We start from the raw sequence: 22299 nt of genomic DNA, 5'->3' as shown, positions 1-22299 counted from the left end.
ACACTAAAATGAAGATTTTTAAATATGAAAGAGATATATATATAGAGTCCCCTCTTCTGTAAATAACGCATTGAAACGAATATGTACATAATTATGATTTTATCATGTTTATTGGAGTTAGCATAAAACACATGTATCAGTCGAACACGTGCTTACTCGGTGTTTATGTAGACCGTCAATTTGATTGGCTATTATATTTATGGAATACCTGTTCTACAGGTATTCGATTGAATCATTTGACCGATTTTTCCTTTCTAAAGAAATGGGCGTGTCTAAAGATAGCTCAAAACGTTCCATCCAAACGGAAAATTTTACCACTTCAATGCGCTTCATTGTAAGATCACACGAATGAATTTATAAGCAAGATGGTAGAACACCTTTGACGTCAATCGCATCATCTCGGGTCTTTCCGTCAGAGGTCGGAAAAACAACCTCGAATGTATTAACATCACCGGATGTTAAGAAATATATATTTCCTGTTTATTCAAATGTAGGATAGACGAATTTTTAAGTCCCTTCTATAGTATATTCTATAAGTAATATCATTACAATGAATAAAGTTAAACTCCATATTCCTCAGATAAAAGGTCTCCATGCATTTATTTCGAAGATCGTGAAAAAGGGGGGTTGTCATGGCGTCTACACATACATTCGAGGTCGTTTTTCCGCTAGTCGGAAAGGCCCGAGAAGTTGCGATTGCTTTGACGTTCGAGGTTAGTGTGTGCGAGGTACGAGTCACCCGAGGAGCTCCGAGTGTCGTTTTTTGGAGTTCTTCTAGACTGATTAAGTTACCATTAAGCCACCTTTAAGAGTTGCTTAACTTAAATGTCCAAACTAAGTTAAACCAGCTTAACATTTTTATCAAGTATTTAAAGTAGCTTGAATTATTACTAAACATACAAAAGACCAAGAATGGGGGAGAAGGCTCAAACACTTTAATTTCAGATTTAAAATCCATAAAGTCTTCTGCATGCAGGTGAAAAATAATAACAGAATAAATAATATTATACTATCATTATACTCCCGCTTGAAAAGCGGGAGGGTGCGTATATAGTACGTACTAGTGACTGGGGTGACCGTCACTCTGTCTGTCTGTCCGTCTGTAAACTTTTCACATTTTTAACTTCTTCTCAAGAACTACTGGGCCAATTTTAACCAAACTTATTACCAAGCATCCTTGGGTGAAGGGGAGTTTCAAAACGAAAATAGGGTGGGGTCATTAAAGAAATATTCTTCTCAAGAACCACTGGGCCAGGAAAACTGAATCTTATGTGGAAGCATCCTCGGGTAGTGTAGATTCTAAATTGTCCAAATCATAACCCACGCGGGTAGGGCAGGGCCACAATAGGGAATCCAAGTTTTACATTGAACTATATAGGAAAAATCTTTAAAAATCTTCATCTCAAGAACCACTGAACCAGGAAGCTGAAACTTATGTGGAAGCATCCGTGGTCAGTGTAGATTCAAAAGTTCCCCAGTGATGATCCCTGTGGGTATGGTGGCCACAATAGGTATTCCTGTGACAATACAAGGTTATCAGAATCTGATGAAGAACAGCACGGCCAAAGTTTCTCAGGCGAGCGTTGTGGCTTAATCGCCTCTTGTTGGAGTTCGTTTCTGGTCATGAGTTAGACTGTTAATGGAGTTGGGACACCAAGCACCTAGAAGCTGTAGCTAAGGTATTAATTGTATAACAACCATATTTTGTACCTAATCAATAAATGGTCCGATATTTTCAATCATGGTAACATTTTGAAGATAATATCAAGTAATAAAAATGCTCCACCAAAGGAATTTACAAAATGTTGATTATTGTGAAATTAATTTAATTAATTTCACCTTGAATTTTACATTTTCAAAGTATATGGGCAGCGCATGTTTTTTATAAGATATTGTAAAAAGTAATTTGAATTTCACATAAATCTTTTGGTGAAAATATGCATAAACTCCCTTTTTATTAAGTTATGACATATAATGAATTATTTACCGCAGAAAATTTGAGAAATCAAAAATTTTCCTCTTTTATAAATGGCAGATAACTCTTCAAAAACTTGTAATGTGCAAAATGACTGTCTCCTTACATGTTATCAGTCTTGTGAGTTTGGTTCATTTCACTTTTATCGTTATCTAGCAATGTGTTTTAACTAGTTTAAAATTAATTAAAATTGTTCAAAATCCCTTCATTATACATGTGTATTGAATACCTTAATTATTGGTGGCATGATTGTGGCTTAATGGAATTAACTTCTTAATCTTAGCCACCATTTGACCATTATGTCACCATTAAGTCACCATTAAGCAATTGCTTCAAGGTGGTCTTTCGTCCTGTGTCTACAATTTGTCTTAAGAATATGCATGGCCATCTCCTTTAAAAGTTTTAAAAGATAGCATGAGAAAATGTTGTCATGTTTCACCTTATAAAAACTCAAATAAAGTAAAACTCAAACAAAGTGAAACTTGTTTTTAGTAAATAATTTCTCATCAAATTTTCTTTTTCATATGCCGTTTCGTTTTATCAGCATCCTCTTATTTTTGAGTCCTTTTGATGCCTTTTGGGTACTTTTGAGTAAATAGCCGCATCGCCGTTCCGGAAGTGGAGTTCGCAGGTACGATCCGAAAAGCCCCGAATGGATGCACTCGGCCCATCTCGGCTGATTCATGCAACACTGTCAACAAGCAAAGCCATGTGGATTTGACTGGGGTGTAAAATATGGGTAAAAGAAAGCATGTGTTCAACTGGAAAGCCCGTCAACAAAACACAACAGTTCAGGACAAGTCAGATGGAAAAAAAGTTAGTTTTAGACGAAATTTAAGTGCTTCTTGATTTAAGAAATTCATTTGAAGTGGTCTCTGAATTTCTATAACTAGTAGTAGTATTTATTTGGTATCATGTCATCATACATAAAACAAATACACATAATAATATATGATCTTATAAAAGATGAAAGTTGGTAATCAAGATTTTATAAATGAATAAATTAACATGACTATGTAGATAGATACTAGGATAACCCATTAAAGCTCGAGAGCTGATTTCCAATGGAGTCCTTTCTTGAATAACTTTAAAGAATAAATAACAATACATTGTAATGAATATTCCATCATTAAAGCACTATAATACTTTTAGCACAATAATTTTAGCATACACATAGAGGCACTGTGAGCAATGAGCTCACTAAATGATACCCCCGCCTCCCATATGAATGGCAGTGTCCATGATTTGCTATACATGTCAGATCAAAAAGTAGAAAAGGAGGTGCACAATGGCAATATGTAATGAAGATTCTGTGAAAGTTTCATCAATTTTCATTCAGTGGTATAAAAGCAGTTACGGATGAGATGTGTACCCCAAAGCGTAACAGACGGACAGACAGACGGAAGGACGAACGACACACCAACTACTATATACTCTCCCGCTCTTCAAGTGGGGAGTATAAATATGCAGGTCCAGTACAATCAGAACATTTGGATCTGTAGGTAGAATTACCTACTGTAGCTTTTTTTACCTACCTCAGGTAGCTTTATTTATAGCTATTTCAATCCAAATTTTCACAAAGAGCTCTGTTCACTTTATGCATAACATGGCCATGCAGATATAACAATATTGACTGGGGAACTAGAGTATGCTAGAAAAATTCTGTATTTTATATAATTAGACTGTTTATACTTATGTAAATACAACTTGATTAAACAGTATTACATGTATAAAATAATTTTTCAATATTTGTCCCAAATATTTGTATTTTTAGCGATATTTTGACAAGAAAGCAAGATCGATTCATGATTCAGTGCATTAAAGGTTATTAACAGCCTGATCTTGATTAATATTTTGTTTCAGACTTGTTAATTTCATTTAAATTTTATTTAATCAAAAATTCAAGTAGATCGGGATCGGGATCAAACGATAAACTGTAACCTGAAATCAAAAATTACCGGTAAATAACTTCTAAAATATAAGGAACACATACACAATTTTTTAAATATGTTTATTATGTTAAACTAATGTAGAAAAAATACAAAAAGCAGTTTAATTGCTTTATATTATAAAATTTTACTAGCATACTCTAAAGTACTCTTTCATACTAGCGTACTCTCTTTAGTAGGACTGAATTGATTGATTAAAACTTTATGTTCTCTTTGATGCATTAAAATAAAATAGAGACTTAGTGCTTTCATTTCCTATTAAAAATTTTCTTCTAAAAGTCCAAGGTATTACAGAACTGCATGGCTTTATGAAATTGCAATGTTCTTGAATTATAATGCATTGACTAGCTAGAAAATTACATCTTCTTTTTTTATAGATACTCAATCACCAAAGATCTAAGTGATATTCAATGTATGCATTGTTAACTAAAAGTTTTCAGAAATTTACAGGGCCAAAAAAAGACAAAGTGAACCTTGTTCTTTGCTTTTCATTTAACAAAAACAAAAAGTTGCAACTAAATTCCTACTATAAAAATGTTATACTTTATATGTTTATAAAAGCAATAAAAAAAAGGAGATAGATTATACATTGCTGCGTTTGAACATTTTGAAGCAAAAGATGTATTTCTATTATTTGAGTAACTGTCCACCACCTTGAGTGCGATGAGGCATGGATAAATAGGATAACTTCATATTGTGTTGAATAATTACAAATAAATTATCACGTTAACCAGAACTGGTCTTCATTTTTGTTGCATTCAAGAAGTAACTGCCTGTTTGGTCACAAATTAACTGTTGTATATACCGGTAGCCCCAAAACTTTCAGAACTTCAACTGCAATTGCACAGAAAGAACCCATCTTCAAGGGTAATTTTTTCATGAATTGTTTCTAAATATTTTTCCAGATTAAATTGGATCTTGATGCTAAAGAGATTCCTGATAATGATGACACCAATGTCCTTGTGTTGCCATCCAAAAAAAGAAATGTTAAGGCTAAACAAAAAACTGTTGCACATTCTATCAAACAACTCAGCAAAAAAGAAAGGAAGAAACTTGAGAAAGTTATAGAACAGAAGGAAAAGAAATCCAAGGTAAACCTTGCTCAATGAGAAAATGGTGTTTTTAGTTACACACTCCAAAACAAATTTCAAAGGAACAAAGGGAGTACATGTTGTTAGAAGTAGAATGAATAAGGTATCCCCCACATATTTACTGTGAATAAACTAAAAAATTAATCACAGGAAAAAAATAATGTTTGTAACTGTGTAGCGATCTTTTTGGAGGAATAGATCAAATCTTCAAATAATTATCAATCAGGGAAAATCTTCTTCATAGAAATGGTTGAAGACATCCTAGCTGGTATAGAAAATATAAAGTTTTTTTTACTGCCATTAAGGGTTTGGGCTAGTCCCAGAGCTGTGGAAAACTTTTTCAGATAGCCAGTCATTCGGACTGGCAAGAAGACAAAATATGCTGGTCTGAAGTGATTTTTTCCGGTCCGAAATAGTAAGTTGCAAAATTAAAAAGAAAAGCATACCATTATTTTCTTAATTACACTTTACTTAATAATAACATTCAGTCTCCATTTCCAAGTCCTCCTCTGTTTTTGTTTTTTGCATTTTGCTGGTTTCACTTTTATTTCCTATAGCCTCGATCTCGTGTAAAGAAAAAGTATTGCGCAATCATGTATAAGGTACAATAATTAAGCTGGGAAGTGCGCCGATGGTAGGCCTGAATTAAAATGGAAAAAGCAAAAACCTTTAACAAAAAAAGAGGTCAGTCATTTGGACCGACATCGATAGCATTTTTACCAGACACAGGCATTTTTTGCTGGTCTTACCGGCATAACCGGCAGTTTTCCACAGCTCTGCTAGTCCTCAAATTGTGGCTTTAAGGGGGAAAGGATGGAAAGGTTTATAAGGGGATTGAAGTTAGATTGTGAGCTAGCTTTTCAAAGATTTTAAAGAAGCAAATGCATAATATAGCTAGTTTACAAAAATTATGACACTTGCCATCAAAATACCATTAACAAGAGATTAAAGATTTTCAAAAATGTACAATATTTCAAAAATGGCAATTTACTCAAATTATTATACTATTAGTCTGACAGACACTTTCAGTATTTTGATTTGGTTCATGAGAATTAGATGGTTGCATTTTTTAGCTAAATCTAATAGTCAAATTTCAATCAGTGATTGTATTGTCATAACTATCAAATTTCTGTTACAAAACAGAGAGCTGATCTTCTGGAATCATTATCAGCAGTACAAGCTACTCCAGAAGAACTGCAGCAGCTGTCAAGTATAGCAGACGTCCAAACAGGGAAGTTTCAAACGTAAGTATATATATATATATATATAGGGAAAATGTATAACGCTGCCTTTGTGACGTCATAATAACGACATCATAACAACGAAGTTGTATTGTTTTTATAGCTCATGATATATATCACATTTTGTCCGGCGTCCGTCTGTCTGTCCGTCTGTCTGTCCGTAAACACATTTTCGACTTCTTCTCAAAAACCGCTTGGCCAATTTTAACCAAACTTGCCACAAAGCATCCTTGGGTATATTCAAGGGGAGATATTGAGAATTAGTGAAAATTTGGTGGTATGTTTTAAAAATCTTCTTCTCAAGAACCACTGTGCCAGGAAAGATGAAACTTATGGGGAAACATCCTCAGGTAGTGTAGATTCAAGTTTGTTCAAATCATGACCCCCGGGGGTAGGGCGGGGCCACAATGGCCGACCAAAGTTTTACATAGAAATATATAGGAAAATTCTTTAAAAATCTTCTTCTCAAGAATGACAAAGCCATAATTCATCAAATTTATATGGAAGCATGCTCAGGTAGTGTAGATTCAAGTTTGTTCAAATCATCACCCCCGGGGGTAGGGCGGGGCCAAAATGGCCGACCAAAGTTTTACATAGAAATATATAGGAAAATTCTTTAAAAATCTTCTTCTCAAGAATGACAAAGCCATAATTCATCATATTTATATGGAAGCATGCTCAGGTAGTGTAGATTCAAGTTTGTTCAAATCATGACCCCCGGGGGTAGGGCAGGGCCAAAATGGCCGACCCAAGTTTTACATAGAAATATATAGGAAAATTCTAAAAAAATCTTCTTCTCAAGAATGACAAAGCCGTAATTCATCATATTTATATGGAAGCATGCTCAAGTAGTGTAGATTCAAGTTTGTTCAAATCATGACCCCCAGGGGTAGTGTGGGGCCAAAATGGCCGAAGTTTTACATAGAAATATATATATATGATATTCATATATATATATATATATATATATATACCAAAGTTTTACATATATAGGAAAATTCTTTAAACATCTTCTTCTCAAGAATGACAAAAGCCATAATTCATCATATTTATATGGAAGCATGCTCAAGTAGTGTAGATTCAAATTTGTTCAAATCATGACCCCCCGGGGTAGGGCGGGGCCAAAATGGCCGACCAAAGTTTTTAAAGATATATATAGGAAAATTCTTTAAAAATCATTTTCTAAATAATAGAAAATCCATGATTTGTCATGGGACTACTTTTGGATTTAAACTTTACAATAAAAAGCCATTTTCTACTTTTTCCTACCCTTAGTGCTCAGGTGAGCGATGTGGCCCATGGGCCTCTTGTTATCATTTTTACACTCTGAAGAGCCGTAACGGCGAAAGCGCTTAGTGTAAATAATTAAACGTAAACTTGTTTGTTTATCTTGGATTTAATTTTGATTCATATATATACATGTATATATACAGGTATCTTTTGATGACGGGAGCTCTTATCTCTCGGATGATTTAAATGCCAATATTCATCTCAAATTTTACTCAAATTTTTATATGTGTACCTTTATGGAATACTAGAGAGGTTTAGCAAGCTCACTTGTACGTGTACATGTACGTGTAAACTACAAGTTAGAATTACCCATACACATTAACATTATTTTTTTTGTTTAGCAAAGTATAACCTGTACTTGTACTTGTAAGTGTTTTAAATGTAAACATGGTTTACATTTAAAAATCATCCGAAAAAGCAATAATTTTAATATGTATATCACCTTTTTAACTACTGTAAATCACTTTTTATTCGTGAGAACTTTATTTTCGCGTAATTACGTGAGACGGTATGCTCGCGAAATTTTCATTCTCGCGTATAATAGAATTCCTTAAGATTATGTAAGGCACTGACCACAATTGGTGAAAATTTTTTCTCGCTGATAAAGAGTCAATGACTATCTCGCGAGAATAAGGTGTTGCGAAAATAAAGTGATCTACAGCATGTACTTATGAGAAGAACATCGTACAGAGTTCTTATATTTTTAATCGGTCAAAGCATGTTTCGAAAATCTAGATGTTGTGATTTTAACTCAAGATCAAAAAGTAAAATAAGAGGTCACATGTAAATTAAAATGGCACAATGTAACGAAGGCTCTATGAAAGTATCATTAAATCTTATTCAGTGGAATGGAGGAAATGTGGATAGAGATGGATATACCCTTCAAAATTAGACAGGATGGCAGTATCCATGTAATGCTAAGGGAGCCCAAATTATGTGCCAGTTCAAAAAATAAAAAATAGAAGGTGTACTTTGGCACTATTTAACAAAGATTCTGTTAAAGCCTCATTAAATTCTGTAAAGCCTCATTAAATTTCATTCAGTGGTAGGAGAGGAGTTGTGGATAAGAAATGGGTACCCCAAAGCGTATCAGACGGACGGACGTACAGACAGACGGACGTACAGTCGGATAGATGGACAAACTTCCCATCACTATCTACCCCTTCCCCTGCTTTTCAAGCGGGGGTATAATAAGTCATGTTTACAATGAAGAAAACAACGAAGAATGAATTTATAAAAGTGTTTAAAATGGGTATTCGGAACTAGTAAAATGACAACACGAAAATATTCCGATATCTTCTGAGTGTTCTAAATATTTATTTTAGACAAGTTTTTAGTATTTGTTAGAGTACATATCAAACTTACTTTCAATACCTGGAATGTAGTTTTATGTGAAAAATTGATGTCTCTACAGAAGTTTTTCTGCAGACTTACATGTCGCGGTGATTCAGATTTGTTGCATTGTAAATGAATGTCAACTCTTTGAAGCTGTAGCTCTTTGGTCTGTCAAAATATTTTTTTCAGAGAGCTACAATTCTGCAGCTTACTGCTAATAGAAATTAAGTTGAAAGAATTCCATTTATCTTTTTGCACTCTTGATCAGAAAACTACGAGTATGTTTTTTCAGGGGATTTTATTAAATTAAGAAATTCACGAAAAAATCTTAAGATCATAGATAATTTTCTAGAGCAGATGTCACACACGTTCATTATACATTGTCGCCATAATCAAAACTAAATATGAAATATAGCCCTTAATTTACAATGTTTGGCCGATACCCACCACTCAGACGAAGATCAAAAACCGCAGTGTCATATTCTATATAGCGTACTTTGGTTTTCAATCCCTTATGTGCATAATCATGGAGAATTCTATATTTATAAACAGAAAATGGACTCCTAACACTGTTGAAAAAGGAAGACAAAGCAACACTGTAGTAGGAGGTTATAGAAAGAAAACTGAGGTGAACATTGATGAAGACAGTAGTGATGACTCAGAAAGTTCAGTCCATACATCTGAAATCTCATCAGAGGAGGAGGAACAGGAGGAGGAACAGGAGGAGGAAGAGAGGGAGAAGGAAGACAAACAATCTAATGAAGAAGACATTGCAAAGAGCAAAGATGAAAACAGCAGAAAACACAATGTTGAAAATGGATCTGATTTAAAAATGTCAGAGGAAGTGAAGATAACAGATGTTGATTTTTCCATTGATAAAGCCAACAAAAAATTAACAGAACAGAAGCCTGTTGTAAACATTCAAGTCAACAGGGAACCAGAAATACAGGCAAGCTATTCATAATGTGTATAGGTGCTATCAGCTTTATCAATGCTGTCTTAACTAATGGTAAAAGGTACCTTTCCACATGAAAAATCTGTCAAAAATTCCCCTTATAATTATGAAAAATTTGAACACAAGCCATTGGTAACAACTGAAGGCAAAGGATAAACACAGCCTGAACAAACAGTGAACGCACATTGAACAAATCGTGAACAAATGGTGAGGGAATGAAAAAAATGGAAATGTAGAACATTTCAAAGACTGTATAGGGTATTCTGTTATACATGCATACTTTTTCTTGATTTTAGGAAGCAAGATTTAAGCTACCAATTTTGGCAGAGGAACAGATGATTATGGAAACCATTAATGAGAACAATGTGGTAATTATTTGTGGAGAAACTGGATCAGGAAAAACAACTCAAGTACCCCAATTTCTTTATGAAGCTGGTTATGCTCAGTAAGTTGCCCTATCAAAATCAAGCATTAGCACTAAAAATACAAGATCTAAAAAGTGTTAACTAAAGCATCTTGTTCCAGTATATCATGATCATCCCATGGGGTATAACTTATTTTTTTGCCCCCCCCCCCCTCCAAGAACCAAGAAGGGAGGGCATATTGCTTTGCTCCTGTCTGTCGATCTGTCGGTTTTTTTAATTACAATGTATTTCAAACAATCTAAATTGGCTCTTGGGATCAACAACTGACAACCATTACAACAACATGTATACTGTAAAACACAAATTGCTACTTTAAACATAATCAAGTACTCAGTACATATTTAATTAAAGTACTCTTAAATCTTGGGGATAAGAAATACAAAATGTATAATTTCATCAATTTTAACAATTATTTAAGTGAACATTTTTCTTTGTCAGTTAAACTGTTGATGCTTTCGTGATTTTGATCATTGTGATGTGAAGATGTAGAATGAGCCTTTTCTTTCCTGAGTATTTCCTAACTGCTATTCCCGTTGGACTGATTTTATGTTAAATGAATGGAGAGGACGTAAAAGGGCCTATGACAAAACCTTTTTTTATTTTGGCCCTTATCATAATATCAACTTTATGTAGATCATCACGAGCTGATTACAGATTCCTACATTCTTTACCATTGCGAATTTCCTCTTCCTTTCTTAGAATGTCAAAACCATTGCCTAAACCGTCAATCAACTTATGTACAAAAGTTTGATCAGGATGTTGATGTAATTCACTACCCAAGGGATGAATGTTGATTGGTATAGAAGCTTTGAATTCTAGTCATTTTGAAGGCTGTACTGTATTGTTCTTCCCACTGGCTTCATATGAATACTTCTTTCTACATTTCATTGCACTATGTGGCCATAGCTTTTTACCAGTTAGAACTAGCCTAAGGGCTTTTATAGTTCACAGGCATATTTCTTGTGACAAAACCTTCCTCTGGATACCAACAATTTTGACATTTTGACCTTGACCTTGGAGTTTTGACTTGCATTTGAGAAAATTCATCCCTTGCCATATACTGCCATATGGGGGCATCAGTGCTTCAGAAACACTTTCTGTTTAAAGAAGTAAATGGGGCTAAGAATTACGGTATTGCAGAAATGGACAAAATATCTTAGTACTTGTAATCTCTATTGGACAAATTTTACTGTATAATCTCATTAGATTATTCTATCTGTATTTCCTAACAGGGCCAGTGCACAAATTCTTAAATTAGAAATAAGAACTAGCTTATATGTAAAATTGTTCCTCCTAAATGACAAGCAGTTTACATACAGTTATACTTTGTAATTTATAGTGCTGGAGGTATCATAGCTGTGACTGAACCTAGAAGAGTGGCTGCTATCAGTATGTCACAAAGGGTGGGAGCAGAAATGAACCTCACCAGTAGGTAAGTTTTGTGTTTTTTGTTCAGAGTGCTTGAAATGAGGTTAACCTTACACAGAGATATATACTGAAACAGGTCGAGACCACTACCTTATATGGAAGGAAATTTTCAACATGTGACGATGTCTTCATCACACCTGTCTCCAATTATTCAAGTGAATGAATCCCAAAGCACATGACAGTCTACTACATGTGGTTTTTGACAGTTTACTTCACAACATTTACCTCGACACTGGAAAAACCAAAGAGCTTTTTTTATCACTTTATAAGTCCGAAATTGAAAGGTTATACTTCAAAGACATTGCTCCATGCTCACATTGGAGTTGTTTTAGATGATTAATAGTTGCTTTGAATACTAGCTATTGAATACCATACAAATGCTTTGACATTTGCATGTAGATAAAAAAAAACTTTTTGATAATATTGAGGGGTTAAATAATAATTGAACAGCTTGTATTGCTGTCCAAAACTACGAACACGTATGTCACGTAAAAAAACTCTTATGCTTTATCGATACGATAGCACCTATGTCTCATTGAGCAATGGTTTAGGCAGATGTATACAGTGGACCTTCAGATATCCGGACGCCAGATATCCTGATGCTTCAGTATCCGGACGATTTTTCACCAAATGTTATTTTGTCTTGTTCAACTGGTGAGCAATGGTTTAGGCAGATGTATACATATTATAAGTTGATATAAGACTTCATAAAGCAAATTTTGTAAATGTGAACATAGAAATGAAAGATTATACATCATTTTTATGCCCCGTCATGAATATGGCCGGGACATACAGTGTTTGTCATGTCCATCTTCTGTCCTTCTGTCCCTCTGTCTAGCTGTCCGTCCATCCTCCATCTGTCCTTCCGTCACACTTTGCGTTTAGCTCTGTTCAAAGCTAAGTTTCAAAGAAACTATCCAAGATATTTTCATCAAACTTCATATGATGATAGATACTGATGAGAGCTATGCAACTGCTCAACATTTTTGTCCTTGACCTTTCCTTTGACCTTGACCTCACTTATCTTTAATTAGTGTTTTGCTCAGTTTTAAAGATACCATTCAAGATATTTTTCATCAAACTTCATATGCTGTTACATATTGATGAGAGCAATTCAACTGCATCAACATTTTTACCTTGACCTTCCTTTGACCTTGACCTTACTTTTCCCAAATCAGTGTCAAACTTCATATGCTGATACATATTGATGTAAGCAATTCAACTGCATCAACAATTTTGACCTTGACCTTTTATTTGACCTTGACCTCACTTTTATCCAATTGTGTTTAAGTCAGTTTTAATTAAAGACACAATTCTAGATATTTTTTTCAAACTTCATATGTTGATACATATTGATAAGAGATATGCAAGTGCATCAACATATTTGACCTTGACCTTTGCTTTGACATTGACCTCACTTTTCCTAAATTAGTGTCAAACTTCATAAGCTGATAGATATTGAGGTAAACGTTTCAATTGTATCATCATTTTTTTACCTTAACCTTTCATTTGACCTTGACCTCACTTTTATCCATTTGTATTTAAGTCAGTTTTAAAGAAACCGTTTATAATATTTTTTCAACTTCATATGCTGATACTTACTAATGAGAGCTTTTCAACTGAGTCAACATTTTTGACCTTGACATTTCCTTGGATCTTGACCTTACTTTAATGAAATTAGTGTCAAACTTCATATGCTGATAATACTAATGTAAGCAATTCAACTGCATCACTTTAAAAGATATTCTGATAAAATTTCATACACTAATACAAATTTTCATTTTGCATCACTAATATACCCTGGACGGGGCATTCATGTCCTATGGACATATTTCTATTAAATATTTCTTTCATAAATCTCAATAAAGAATTGAAAATAAGTTTCCTAGGGACAATTCAAGTTGCCCTTTATTTTCAACACAGCCTAGTACTTGTAGTAGCCCACAATGCATTGTGACTCATTCATCAGTAGGAAAAGTAAACAGCAACTTTACATGCAAATTTATGCTGACATCAGAAAATCTAGTGGTCTGGAAAGGAAAAAAAACAGGGTAAACTTTTGAAGCAGTTTGATGATATTTGTTGTAGAGCTGAAACGAATGTTCGAATATTCGCAAATAAATTCTGTATGAGGGGTGATCAAAAAACTATCTCTATCTACAAAACCACTCTTCAGATTACAATAAAACTGAGAACACATATAGCCATACACATAATATATGCTGAATAATATTTTGCTCAGTCAAAATGTGAAAACGACGTCACTATGTACTTGACTTAATGCTAAAAATGGTCCATTCAATGGTACCAGTTCAAAGAACAGGTGTAAAGTTTAAGATCTATCTTTGAAATTCCTTTGCATTAGCGTATAATAATTTGTACACATTGAATTCAGACATAAGGCTTCCTAGAAATTTAATCAACAATTGGATTAATTGTTTTATTGTAGGAAGGTAGATAGTCAAAAGCGATATTTGTTCTGTTGCCCAGTGAAAGCAAGTTTGAAAAGAGAGATGTTTTTAATTAAGCAATTCATTATAAAATATTGCAAATTTACAGTTTTAAAAATAGTTGAATATCTTAACAATAATGTAATTATTAAATACTTAATATATCATTTAATTTAGATTTTAAACACATTAGACATGATAAAAAGGAGGCACCCATTCTTTAGTCATCTTGAATAAATGCCTAGACAGAGGATTTGGGTTTTGATGGTTGCCATGCTAATTCTGGGAAAGAATATTCATATCCACTAATTCTGTTGTTGAGACTTGGCCATTTCTGACAAATGGACTGTTCTTGTTATAAAAATTAACTTGCAAGGAAAGAATCATCAAAACTTGTAAGTTGATGCACTTCAAGGCCTTAAAGTAAATAAATTTATCGAAAAGAATGTCACAGTGACCCATTACTGTACAGCAGGAAATAAACTCGCGGAGTTAATATTCGCTATATTCGCGGGAGAAGAAATTCCGCGAATTCAACATTCAGTGAATAATTCTTTAAAGATTTATCAGGATAAATTGAAATTTGTTATTATCTGCGATTAGATTCTTTAAATCCATTTCAAATTGTCTTTCCGTACACACAAAGGCAGTTATTTATCCGAGATGTAGACTGTCTTTATAATTTTGCGGGTGTATGGATCAATTACAAACACATAGTTGTTGATGTTTTTTTAAAAGTTTGTTAATTGTTAAATTAATTTCTATAGCCAACGATTAATTTTACCATCTAGTAGACGTTTGATGTAATTATTTATCAAAACATACTTGTTTAAATACACCCGTGCGTGTCACTTAGTCATTACCTTTAATCAAGGCAATTACTGGTAAACAGAGTAAAAACAATTAATTAATTTCAATTATATGATTAAAAGTTCAACATTTTGACTACGATACATTTTTTTTTTCTGATTTGGGTAAATAAAAATCTTAATGCTTAACATTGTTTTAACTTCAAATCGGGATTTCGTTGTTATTCAATCGGGCTCAAAATCGACCAAATATGTAGACTTTACTTTCCTATCTGATATACGGGATATACATGTACAAATTTTGTAACACAGAGACGGGAAATATCAGTTCGCACATTATATACCCAAAGAAAAAGGCTTGCAAGTACTTTTAAAAAATGTATAATTTTTCCTTTCCGCGAATTCAAACGACCGCGATTTGCTGAAAATTGAACAAATCGCGATCTTTTCAGACCGCGATTTTAACCTGCTATACAGTATTTAAGTCACCTGAGTCAGGTGACCTATTGCTCTCCATTTTCGTCCGTCATCGTGCATCGTGTGTTAACATTTGAACATTTTCAGCTTCTCCTCTGATTATATAGTGAATTAAGAAAAACTATTTAATTACATAGTTACATGTATGATGAGGAAGAATGCCTTTTCAGAAACTGTGAATTTTATGGCTCCAGGAGAAGGGGTTCTGGTGTTAGGGCGGGGTCTATTGATTACCGGTATATAGAAAAAATACAGAAATTCAATGAAAATGTTCTTCTCTGCTCCTGAGTATTCAACAAAATTACAAAGTATATAGGCAAGAATGCCTCTTCCAAATTTGTGAATTTTATGGCCCCAGGGTCAGGGATTCTAGTGTTAGGACAGGGCTCTATTGAATATATAGTGAAAATACATTATTTCTTAAAAAGTCTTCTTCTCTACTCCTGGTTTTTAGATGAACTAATTAAGTACATAGTTATGATGAGCAAGAATGCCACTTCTAAATTTGTGAATTTATGGCCCAAGGGTCAGGGGTTCTGATGTTGGGGTGGGGCTCTATTGATTATATAGTGAAAATACATTAATTCTTTGAAAATCTTCTCTGCTCCTGGGTATTAAATAAACTAACTCAGTACATACTACTACATAGTTATGATGAGGAAGAATGCCTCTTCCAAAAGTTTGAATTCTATGGCCCCAGGGTAAGGGGTTCTGATGTTAGGGCAGAGCTCTATTGATTTAGTAGAGAAAATACAGAAATTCTTCAAAAATCTTCCTCTTTGCCCCTGGATATTAAACAAACTAACTATTGATTATATAGTTAAGATGAGCAAGAATGCCTCTACCAAAGTTGTGAATTTTATGGCCCCAGGGTCAGGGGTTCTCAGGTTTAAGGATGTGGCTCTATTGATTATACATTGTATAGTGAAAATACATTAAATCGTTGAAAATTTTCCTCTCTGCTCCTTGGTATTAAGCAGATGAACTACCTATATAGCTATGATGGAAAAGGGACATTCTTCCTGTATTGTGAATTTCAAGGCCCCTTGCTCAGGGGTACCATAGAGGGGGGCTCTACTTATATACTGAAAAAGAATTAATTGATTGAAATCTGCTCCTTGGTATTAAACATTTTTGATAAGCAAGGGTGCCTTTTCCAAAATTGTGAAATATATGGACCAAGGGTCAGGGGTTCGTGTGTGGAAGTGGCACTACTGATTATTGTTGAATATTACTGACTAGTTGAAATGCATTTTTTAGCTCCACTGGTCATAGACCAGAGGAGCTTATGTGATAGTAATGTGTCGTCCTTCCGTCTGTCCATCTGTCGGTCTGTAAACAATTTTTCAAATTGCTATTCCTCCTACAGTTTCGGTCTGATTTTGATAAAACTTAGTGCACAAGTAGACTAAACTAAGATACATAATTCTGTGTATCGTTTTTTTTTTATTTCTATGAACAGTGTTGCTGTGGTCACTAAAAATAGAAAATTCTGTGAAATACTTTTAAAATGCTACTCCTCCTTCCGCTTTGGTTTGTTTTCAATATAACTTGGCACACAAGTAGACTATGCTAAGATACATAATGCTATATATTGGTTTTTGATTTCGATGAACGGTGTTGCCGTGGTTACTAAAAATAGAAATTTCTTTGAAATACTTTCATACTGTCAAAGTGCTACTCCTATAGTTTTGTTCTGATTTCAATATAACTTGGCACACAAGTAGACTACATTAAGATACACAATTTTGCTGAGCAGTTTTTAATTTCGATGAACGGTGTTGCTGTGGCTATTTACAATAGAAATTTCTGTGAAATACTTTTAAAATGCTACTTCTACAGTTTTGGTTTGATTTCAGTATTACTTGGCACAAGTAGATTATACTAAGATATGTAATTATCAGTTTTCTGTTTTTGGTGAACTTTGTAGCCATGGTAACTAAAATTGAAAAATTAAAATTTTATTAAAAGCTACTCCTACAGTTGTAGTCTTATTGCAGTCTTGCCACAAAAAATACTTAATCAAGGATCATTATATATTTATTGCTTTTGTAAAGTTTTATGTCACAACTGCTACTTTTCTCTTCCTTTTAATATTAAAGTACAAACCAGTAGAGCTACATTCTTGCCAGAGACTTCTGGTTTGTTCCCCTACTTTGTTTTTAGGTATTAAATAACCAAACTAAACATGCTAAGTGTATAGGTAGTTATGATTAGCATTGATGCCTCTTTCAAAATTGTGAATGCCATGACGCCTAGTTTAAAACATGAACTAAATTCAATTGTTGGAAAGCTGTTGCATGATGCTCATGTGACCTATAAGGTCCTTGGGCCTCTTCTTCAAATTTACAGGATACTTAGAGGTGAAAGAAGATATAATTTATTAGAAGAGTGATTCAAGGCCCTTGGACCTTTTGTTAAAAAGTTTAACCTTGACCATAACTCTTGAAAGGTTAGGGACATGGCTTTCATCCTCCTGACAAGACCTTTCTTTAGAAATCAACAACTTTGACACTTTGACCTTGACCCTTGAATTTGACTTTGAATTTTTTCAAAAACTTAACCTTGGCCTTAACTTTTGAACAGGTGGTCCTAGGGCTTTCATATTTCACAATTGTATTCCTTTCAAGAAGACCTTGTTTTGGGTACCAAAATATTTAATTTGAACCTAAGAAAAGTTAAATCTTTACTATGTTGCCATACAGGGGTAGCAGTGTTTAACAAACACATCTTGTTTTCTTCATGTAGAGAAGTGTCGTACCAGATCAGATATGAAGGAAATGTGACAGAGAGTACAAAGATCAAGTTCATGACTGATGGAGTCTTGTTGAAAGAAGTTCAGAAGGTAAAAAAAAGTAATTATCTTCTCACACCTAGTATATTCAAAGGAAGATTTATAGGGTGTGATGTTCAAATTAACAACACATACTAGATAATTGGCATTGTTACTAAGGATGTTCCTTATGGACTTGGACATTGTGTTTCCCAAAACCAGTGGCTGATGGCAATAAGCAGGGTCTGAAATATAATATGGTGTATTAGCCCAGGGGTAAATCTGTTCTTGGAAAATTCGTGGCGATAAATGGGGATGGCAATATAATGGAGGGCAATAATGAATACCGATACAAAATTTTGTATCTTGCCAGTTAACTTGGGAATGGATTTCACTGGAAGATTTCACCTAGATTCAGTGCTTTCAGTACTTTGATTACTATATCCTGGAGAAATATAGCCTTTGAATGTGAAATTATTTGAATGACATGTTCTATTTTAGGATTTCTTACTGACAAAGTACAGTGTTGTGATAATTGATGAGGCCCATGAGAGAAGTGTATATACTGACATACTGATAGGTCTCTTGTCTAGAATTACTCCTCTCAGACACAAGGTAGGTCAAACAAATAGATAAGTTAGTGTGCTGTGTGATGTCTGTAAACTTATTTGAATATTGGCCCTTTCTCATGAACCCCTTTGTCAATTTTTGTCATATTTGTCAATGGCTATCTTTGGCCCAAGGGCTATCAATTCTGCTCAAACTAGAGATATGACACTTATGTAAGGAGAGATGATTAGGGAAATAAAAATAAAAGTAGTGGTTGCTATCTCCTCAAAAACCAACGGGCAGATTATCAATAAACCTACACACGACATCCACGGAAGTCAAGGGATAGGTGAAGACACACAAGAATGGGGATATGCTGTAAATAAAAAGTAATTCAAGGCATCACCCTGGGGGAAAAAGATTGGTCATTTCAAAATTGAAATTAAAGTATATACTTTATTCTTCAATAATTGCAAAAAAATCAGCATGACCAAAGTCACCCAGGTGAGCGATGTGGACCATAGGCCTTTGTTTCTCTTCTGACAGAGTCATGGTTTATTGAATAATGGCCGATTTTTTGTTTATAAAAGTTACCTCCCATTATGTACCTCCCATTAACAAAGTATAATTATTACGTATGTATAGAAAATCTGAGAAGAAAATGACTACCATTTGGGACTAAAAGCCTTTGCATATTTGCGATTTTTGCAGCTCATCTAGTGACAACTTTCTGGATTGTCTTTCTAAGAAAAAAATCCGAGTCCTTTTTGTAGCAGCTGCACTTGCTCAGATAAACTACTGCTGCTGGATTTGATACCAAATGATTTCATCAAATAGCATCTTAAAAATACTATGCTGCAGGAACAGAATTTTGAATGATCTGAATAAAAGAGAACTACATGTAATTCACTAATTTGCAAGTGCTGGTTTAGGCCATAATAAATAAATAATAACTAGTTGCGTGAGGTATAATGTTTTTGACCCGTCCGTCAGAGTGTCAGTCAGTCAGTCAGTCAGTCTGTCAGTCCTGTTTTTTTGTCAGCGCAACTCCTCATAAACTGCTGCACAGAATTTCGTCAAACTTTGCAGATATTTAGGACACAATATGTAGATGTGCATATTACCAGGAAATTCCGATTCCTTTATTTTTTCCGGGAATTTCCACACTAAAAACTTAGGTTTTTGGCCTTACCTTTTATATAGAGTTGAACAGTTTGTCAGCTCAACTCCTTATAAACCGCTGCACAGAATTTCATCAAACTTTGAAGATATTTAGGACACAATGTGTAGATTTGCATATTACCAGGAAATTCCGATTCCTTTATTTTTTCTAAGAATGTCCACACTTTTCAACTTAGATTTTTGGCCATATCTTGAATATAGAGATGAACATTTTGTCAGCGCAACTCCTCATAAACCGCTGCACAGATTTTTGTCAAACTTTTGGGATATTTAGGACACAGTGTGTAGATGTCCATATTACCAGGAAAATCTGATTCCTTTATTTTTCTGGGAATTTTGGCACTTTTCAAATTAGATATTTGGCCATACCTTGAATATACAGATGAACATTTTGTCAGCGCGACCCCTCATAAACTGCTGCACAGAATTTCGTCAGACTTTGCAGATATATAGGACACAATGTATATATGTGCATTTTACCAGGAAATTTGGAATCCTTTATTTTTCTGGGAATTTCGGCACTTTACAACTTAGATTTTTGGGGATATCTTGAATATAGTGATGAACAGTTTGTCAGCACAACTCCTCATAAACCACTGCACAGAATTTCATCAAACTTTGCAGATATTTAGGACACAATTTGTAGATGAATTGTGCATATTACCGGGAAATTCTGATTCTTTCATTTTTTCCAGGATTTTCAGCACTTTGAGTTTTGGGGGAGCGTGGGGTATGTGAGCTTGCTCACTTTTCCTTTCATTAATGACAGAACTAGCTATTTCTAGTGGGTGTTTAATGAAAGATAAGATCAAATTATTATCTTGTGATCTTAATTAAAAAGAAAAATGGGGGCAAAGTAAATAATTTAACATCAAGTTGCAGTTTTATTTTCTGAACTACTATGCATTTACATGTACATCTATGTATATATCTACTCCCAGATTGGACTTGTATCTTTATTTTTAAAAAAATTATAATTTTCACGAAAACATTTTCACTGTTTCTTGAATTCAAGCATTTATTAATTACTGTAGATCACTAAATTTTCGCGACACCTTATTTACGCGAGATAGTCATTGACTCTTGATTAGCGAGACAAAATTTTCATGAATTGTGGCTATTGCTCTATATAATCTTTAGGAATACTATTATACGCGAGAATTTAATTTTCGCGAGCACACTGTCTCGCGTAATTACGCGAAAATAAAGTTCTCGTGAATAAAAAGTGATTTACAGTAACATTGTGAATATGGTGAATATTTATTACTTCAGGAGTTATTTCCCTCCTATACAGTATGTAAACAGATAAAATGCCTGAAATTCATGTCATTACAGAAAAAAAAAAACATCTCTTATTTTCAGAGAGGAATTCCTCTGAAGCTGATCATAATGTCAGCCACGTTGAAAGTGGAGGATTTTACAGAAAACCCTAGATTATTTAAAACAGTTCCTCCTGTTGTCAAAGTGAATTCTCGTCAATTTCCAGTCACTATTCATTTCAACAAAAGGACCCCTGTGGAGGGATATCTTCTTGAAGCATACAGAAAGGTAAACATGGAGCAGTGGTAACGTACATTATACAATTATTGAATTTTGATGAGGTCTACTTGTGACTATACAGACCTGGTCAGGTACTGGTTAACCTCGGCCAAACTCGTGACTATACAGACCTGGTCAGGTATTGGTTGACTGAGGCCGAAGGCCGAGGTTATTAAATGACCAATTTTACTGACACTTTCAGGTCTATATAGTCACCCATAATAAAATTGTCAACAGTCAATAACAGTTTTATTAAATGATGGCTGAATTTTACAACACTTTTGACACTTTCAATCTTGTCTCTATGCAAATAAAAACACCCATAATAATTTTATAAAAGTGACGCAATATCTGTCAAATATTTAGCAACTGACAAGATGGCTACTAAAGGTAAACAAATGTCTACCCCTATGAAAAATGCGATAATAACTATGTCTGAGAGTGGATACACCCAACAGGACATAGCAGCTATTCTTTCTGTGAGCCAGTCTGGGATTTCCAAGTTTCTCAAGCGATACAAGACGCGCGGATCCAGCGAAAATAAGCATCGAAGCGGTCGACCTAGAAAAACTGATGTACGAGGAGATCGTAAGATACTTCGATGTGTGAAACTCAACAGACGGCAAACTTTGGGTGAAATAACTGATGAAGTGAACTCGAAGTTACCAAGTTCTATCTCTTCACGGACGGTAAGAAGACGTTTGCGATTTTTAAACTTTACAAGAAGGAAAACCAGGAAGACCCTTACAATTCGATCTGTAAACCGCACCCGCCGTGTAAATTGGTGTCGAGGGAAATTACATTGGACAGTGAATAATAATTGGAAAAAGG

The 22299-nt window shown here is 34.3% G+C and overlaps 1 protein-coding gene across 1 annotated transcript; it reads left to right on the top strand.

Annotated features, from left to right (window-relative positions):
* The first annotated feature begins 2644 nt into the window (after window positions 1–2644).
* Window positions 2645–21498, top strand: LOC134276079 (probable ATP-dependent RNA helicase kurz). Its single transcript, XM_062758359.1, has 9 exons — window positions 2645–2791; window positions 4830–5015; window positions 6159–6259; window positions 9434–9830; window positions 10133–10281; window positions 11601–11693; window positions 18174–18270; window positions 18700–18813; window positions 21292–21498. Exons 1-9 carry the CDS (start codon window positions 2711–2713, stop codon window positions 21496–21498), a joined length of 1425 nt encoding a protein of 474 aa, XP_062614343.1. The 5' UTR covers window positions 2645–2710.
* Window positions 21499–22299: the final 801 nt, after the last annotated feature.

Source organism: Saccostrea cucullata, unplaced genomic scaffold (assembly GCF_032062105.1).
Source record: "Saccostrea cucullata isolate Sc308-1 unplaced genomic scaffold, CSIRO_AGI_Scuc_v1 ctg106, whole genome shotgun sequence".
In the NCBI taxonomy this organism is placed as follows: domain Eukaryota; kingdom Metazoa; phylum Mollusca; class Bivalvia; order Ostreida; family Ostreidae; genus Saccostrea; species Saccostrea cuccullata.
This window is presented reverse-complemented; position numbering and strand designations above follow the sequence as displayed.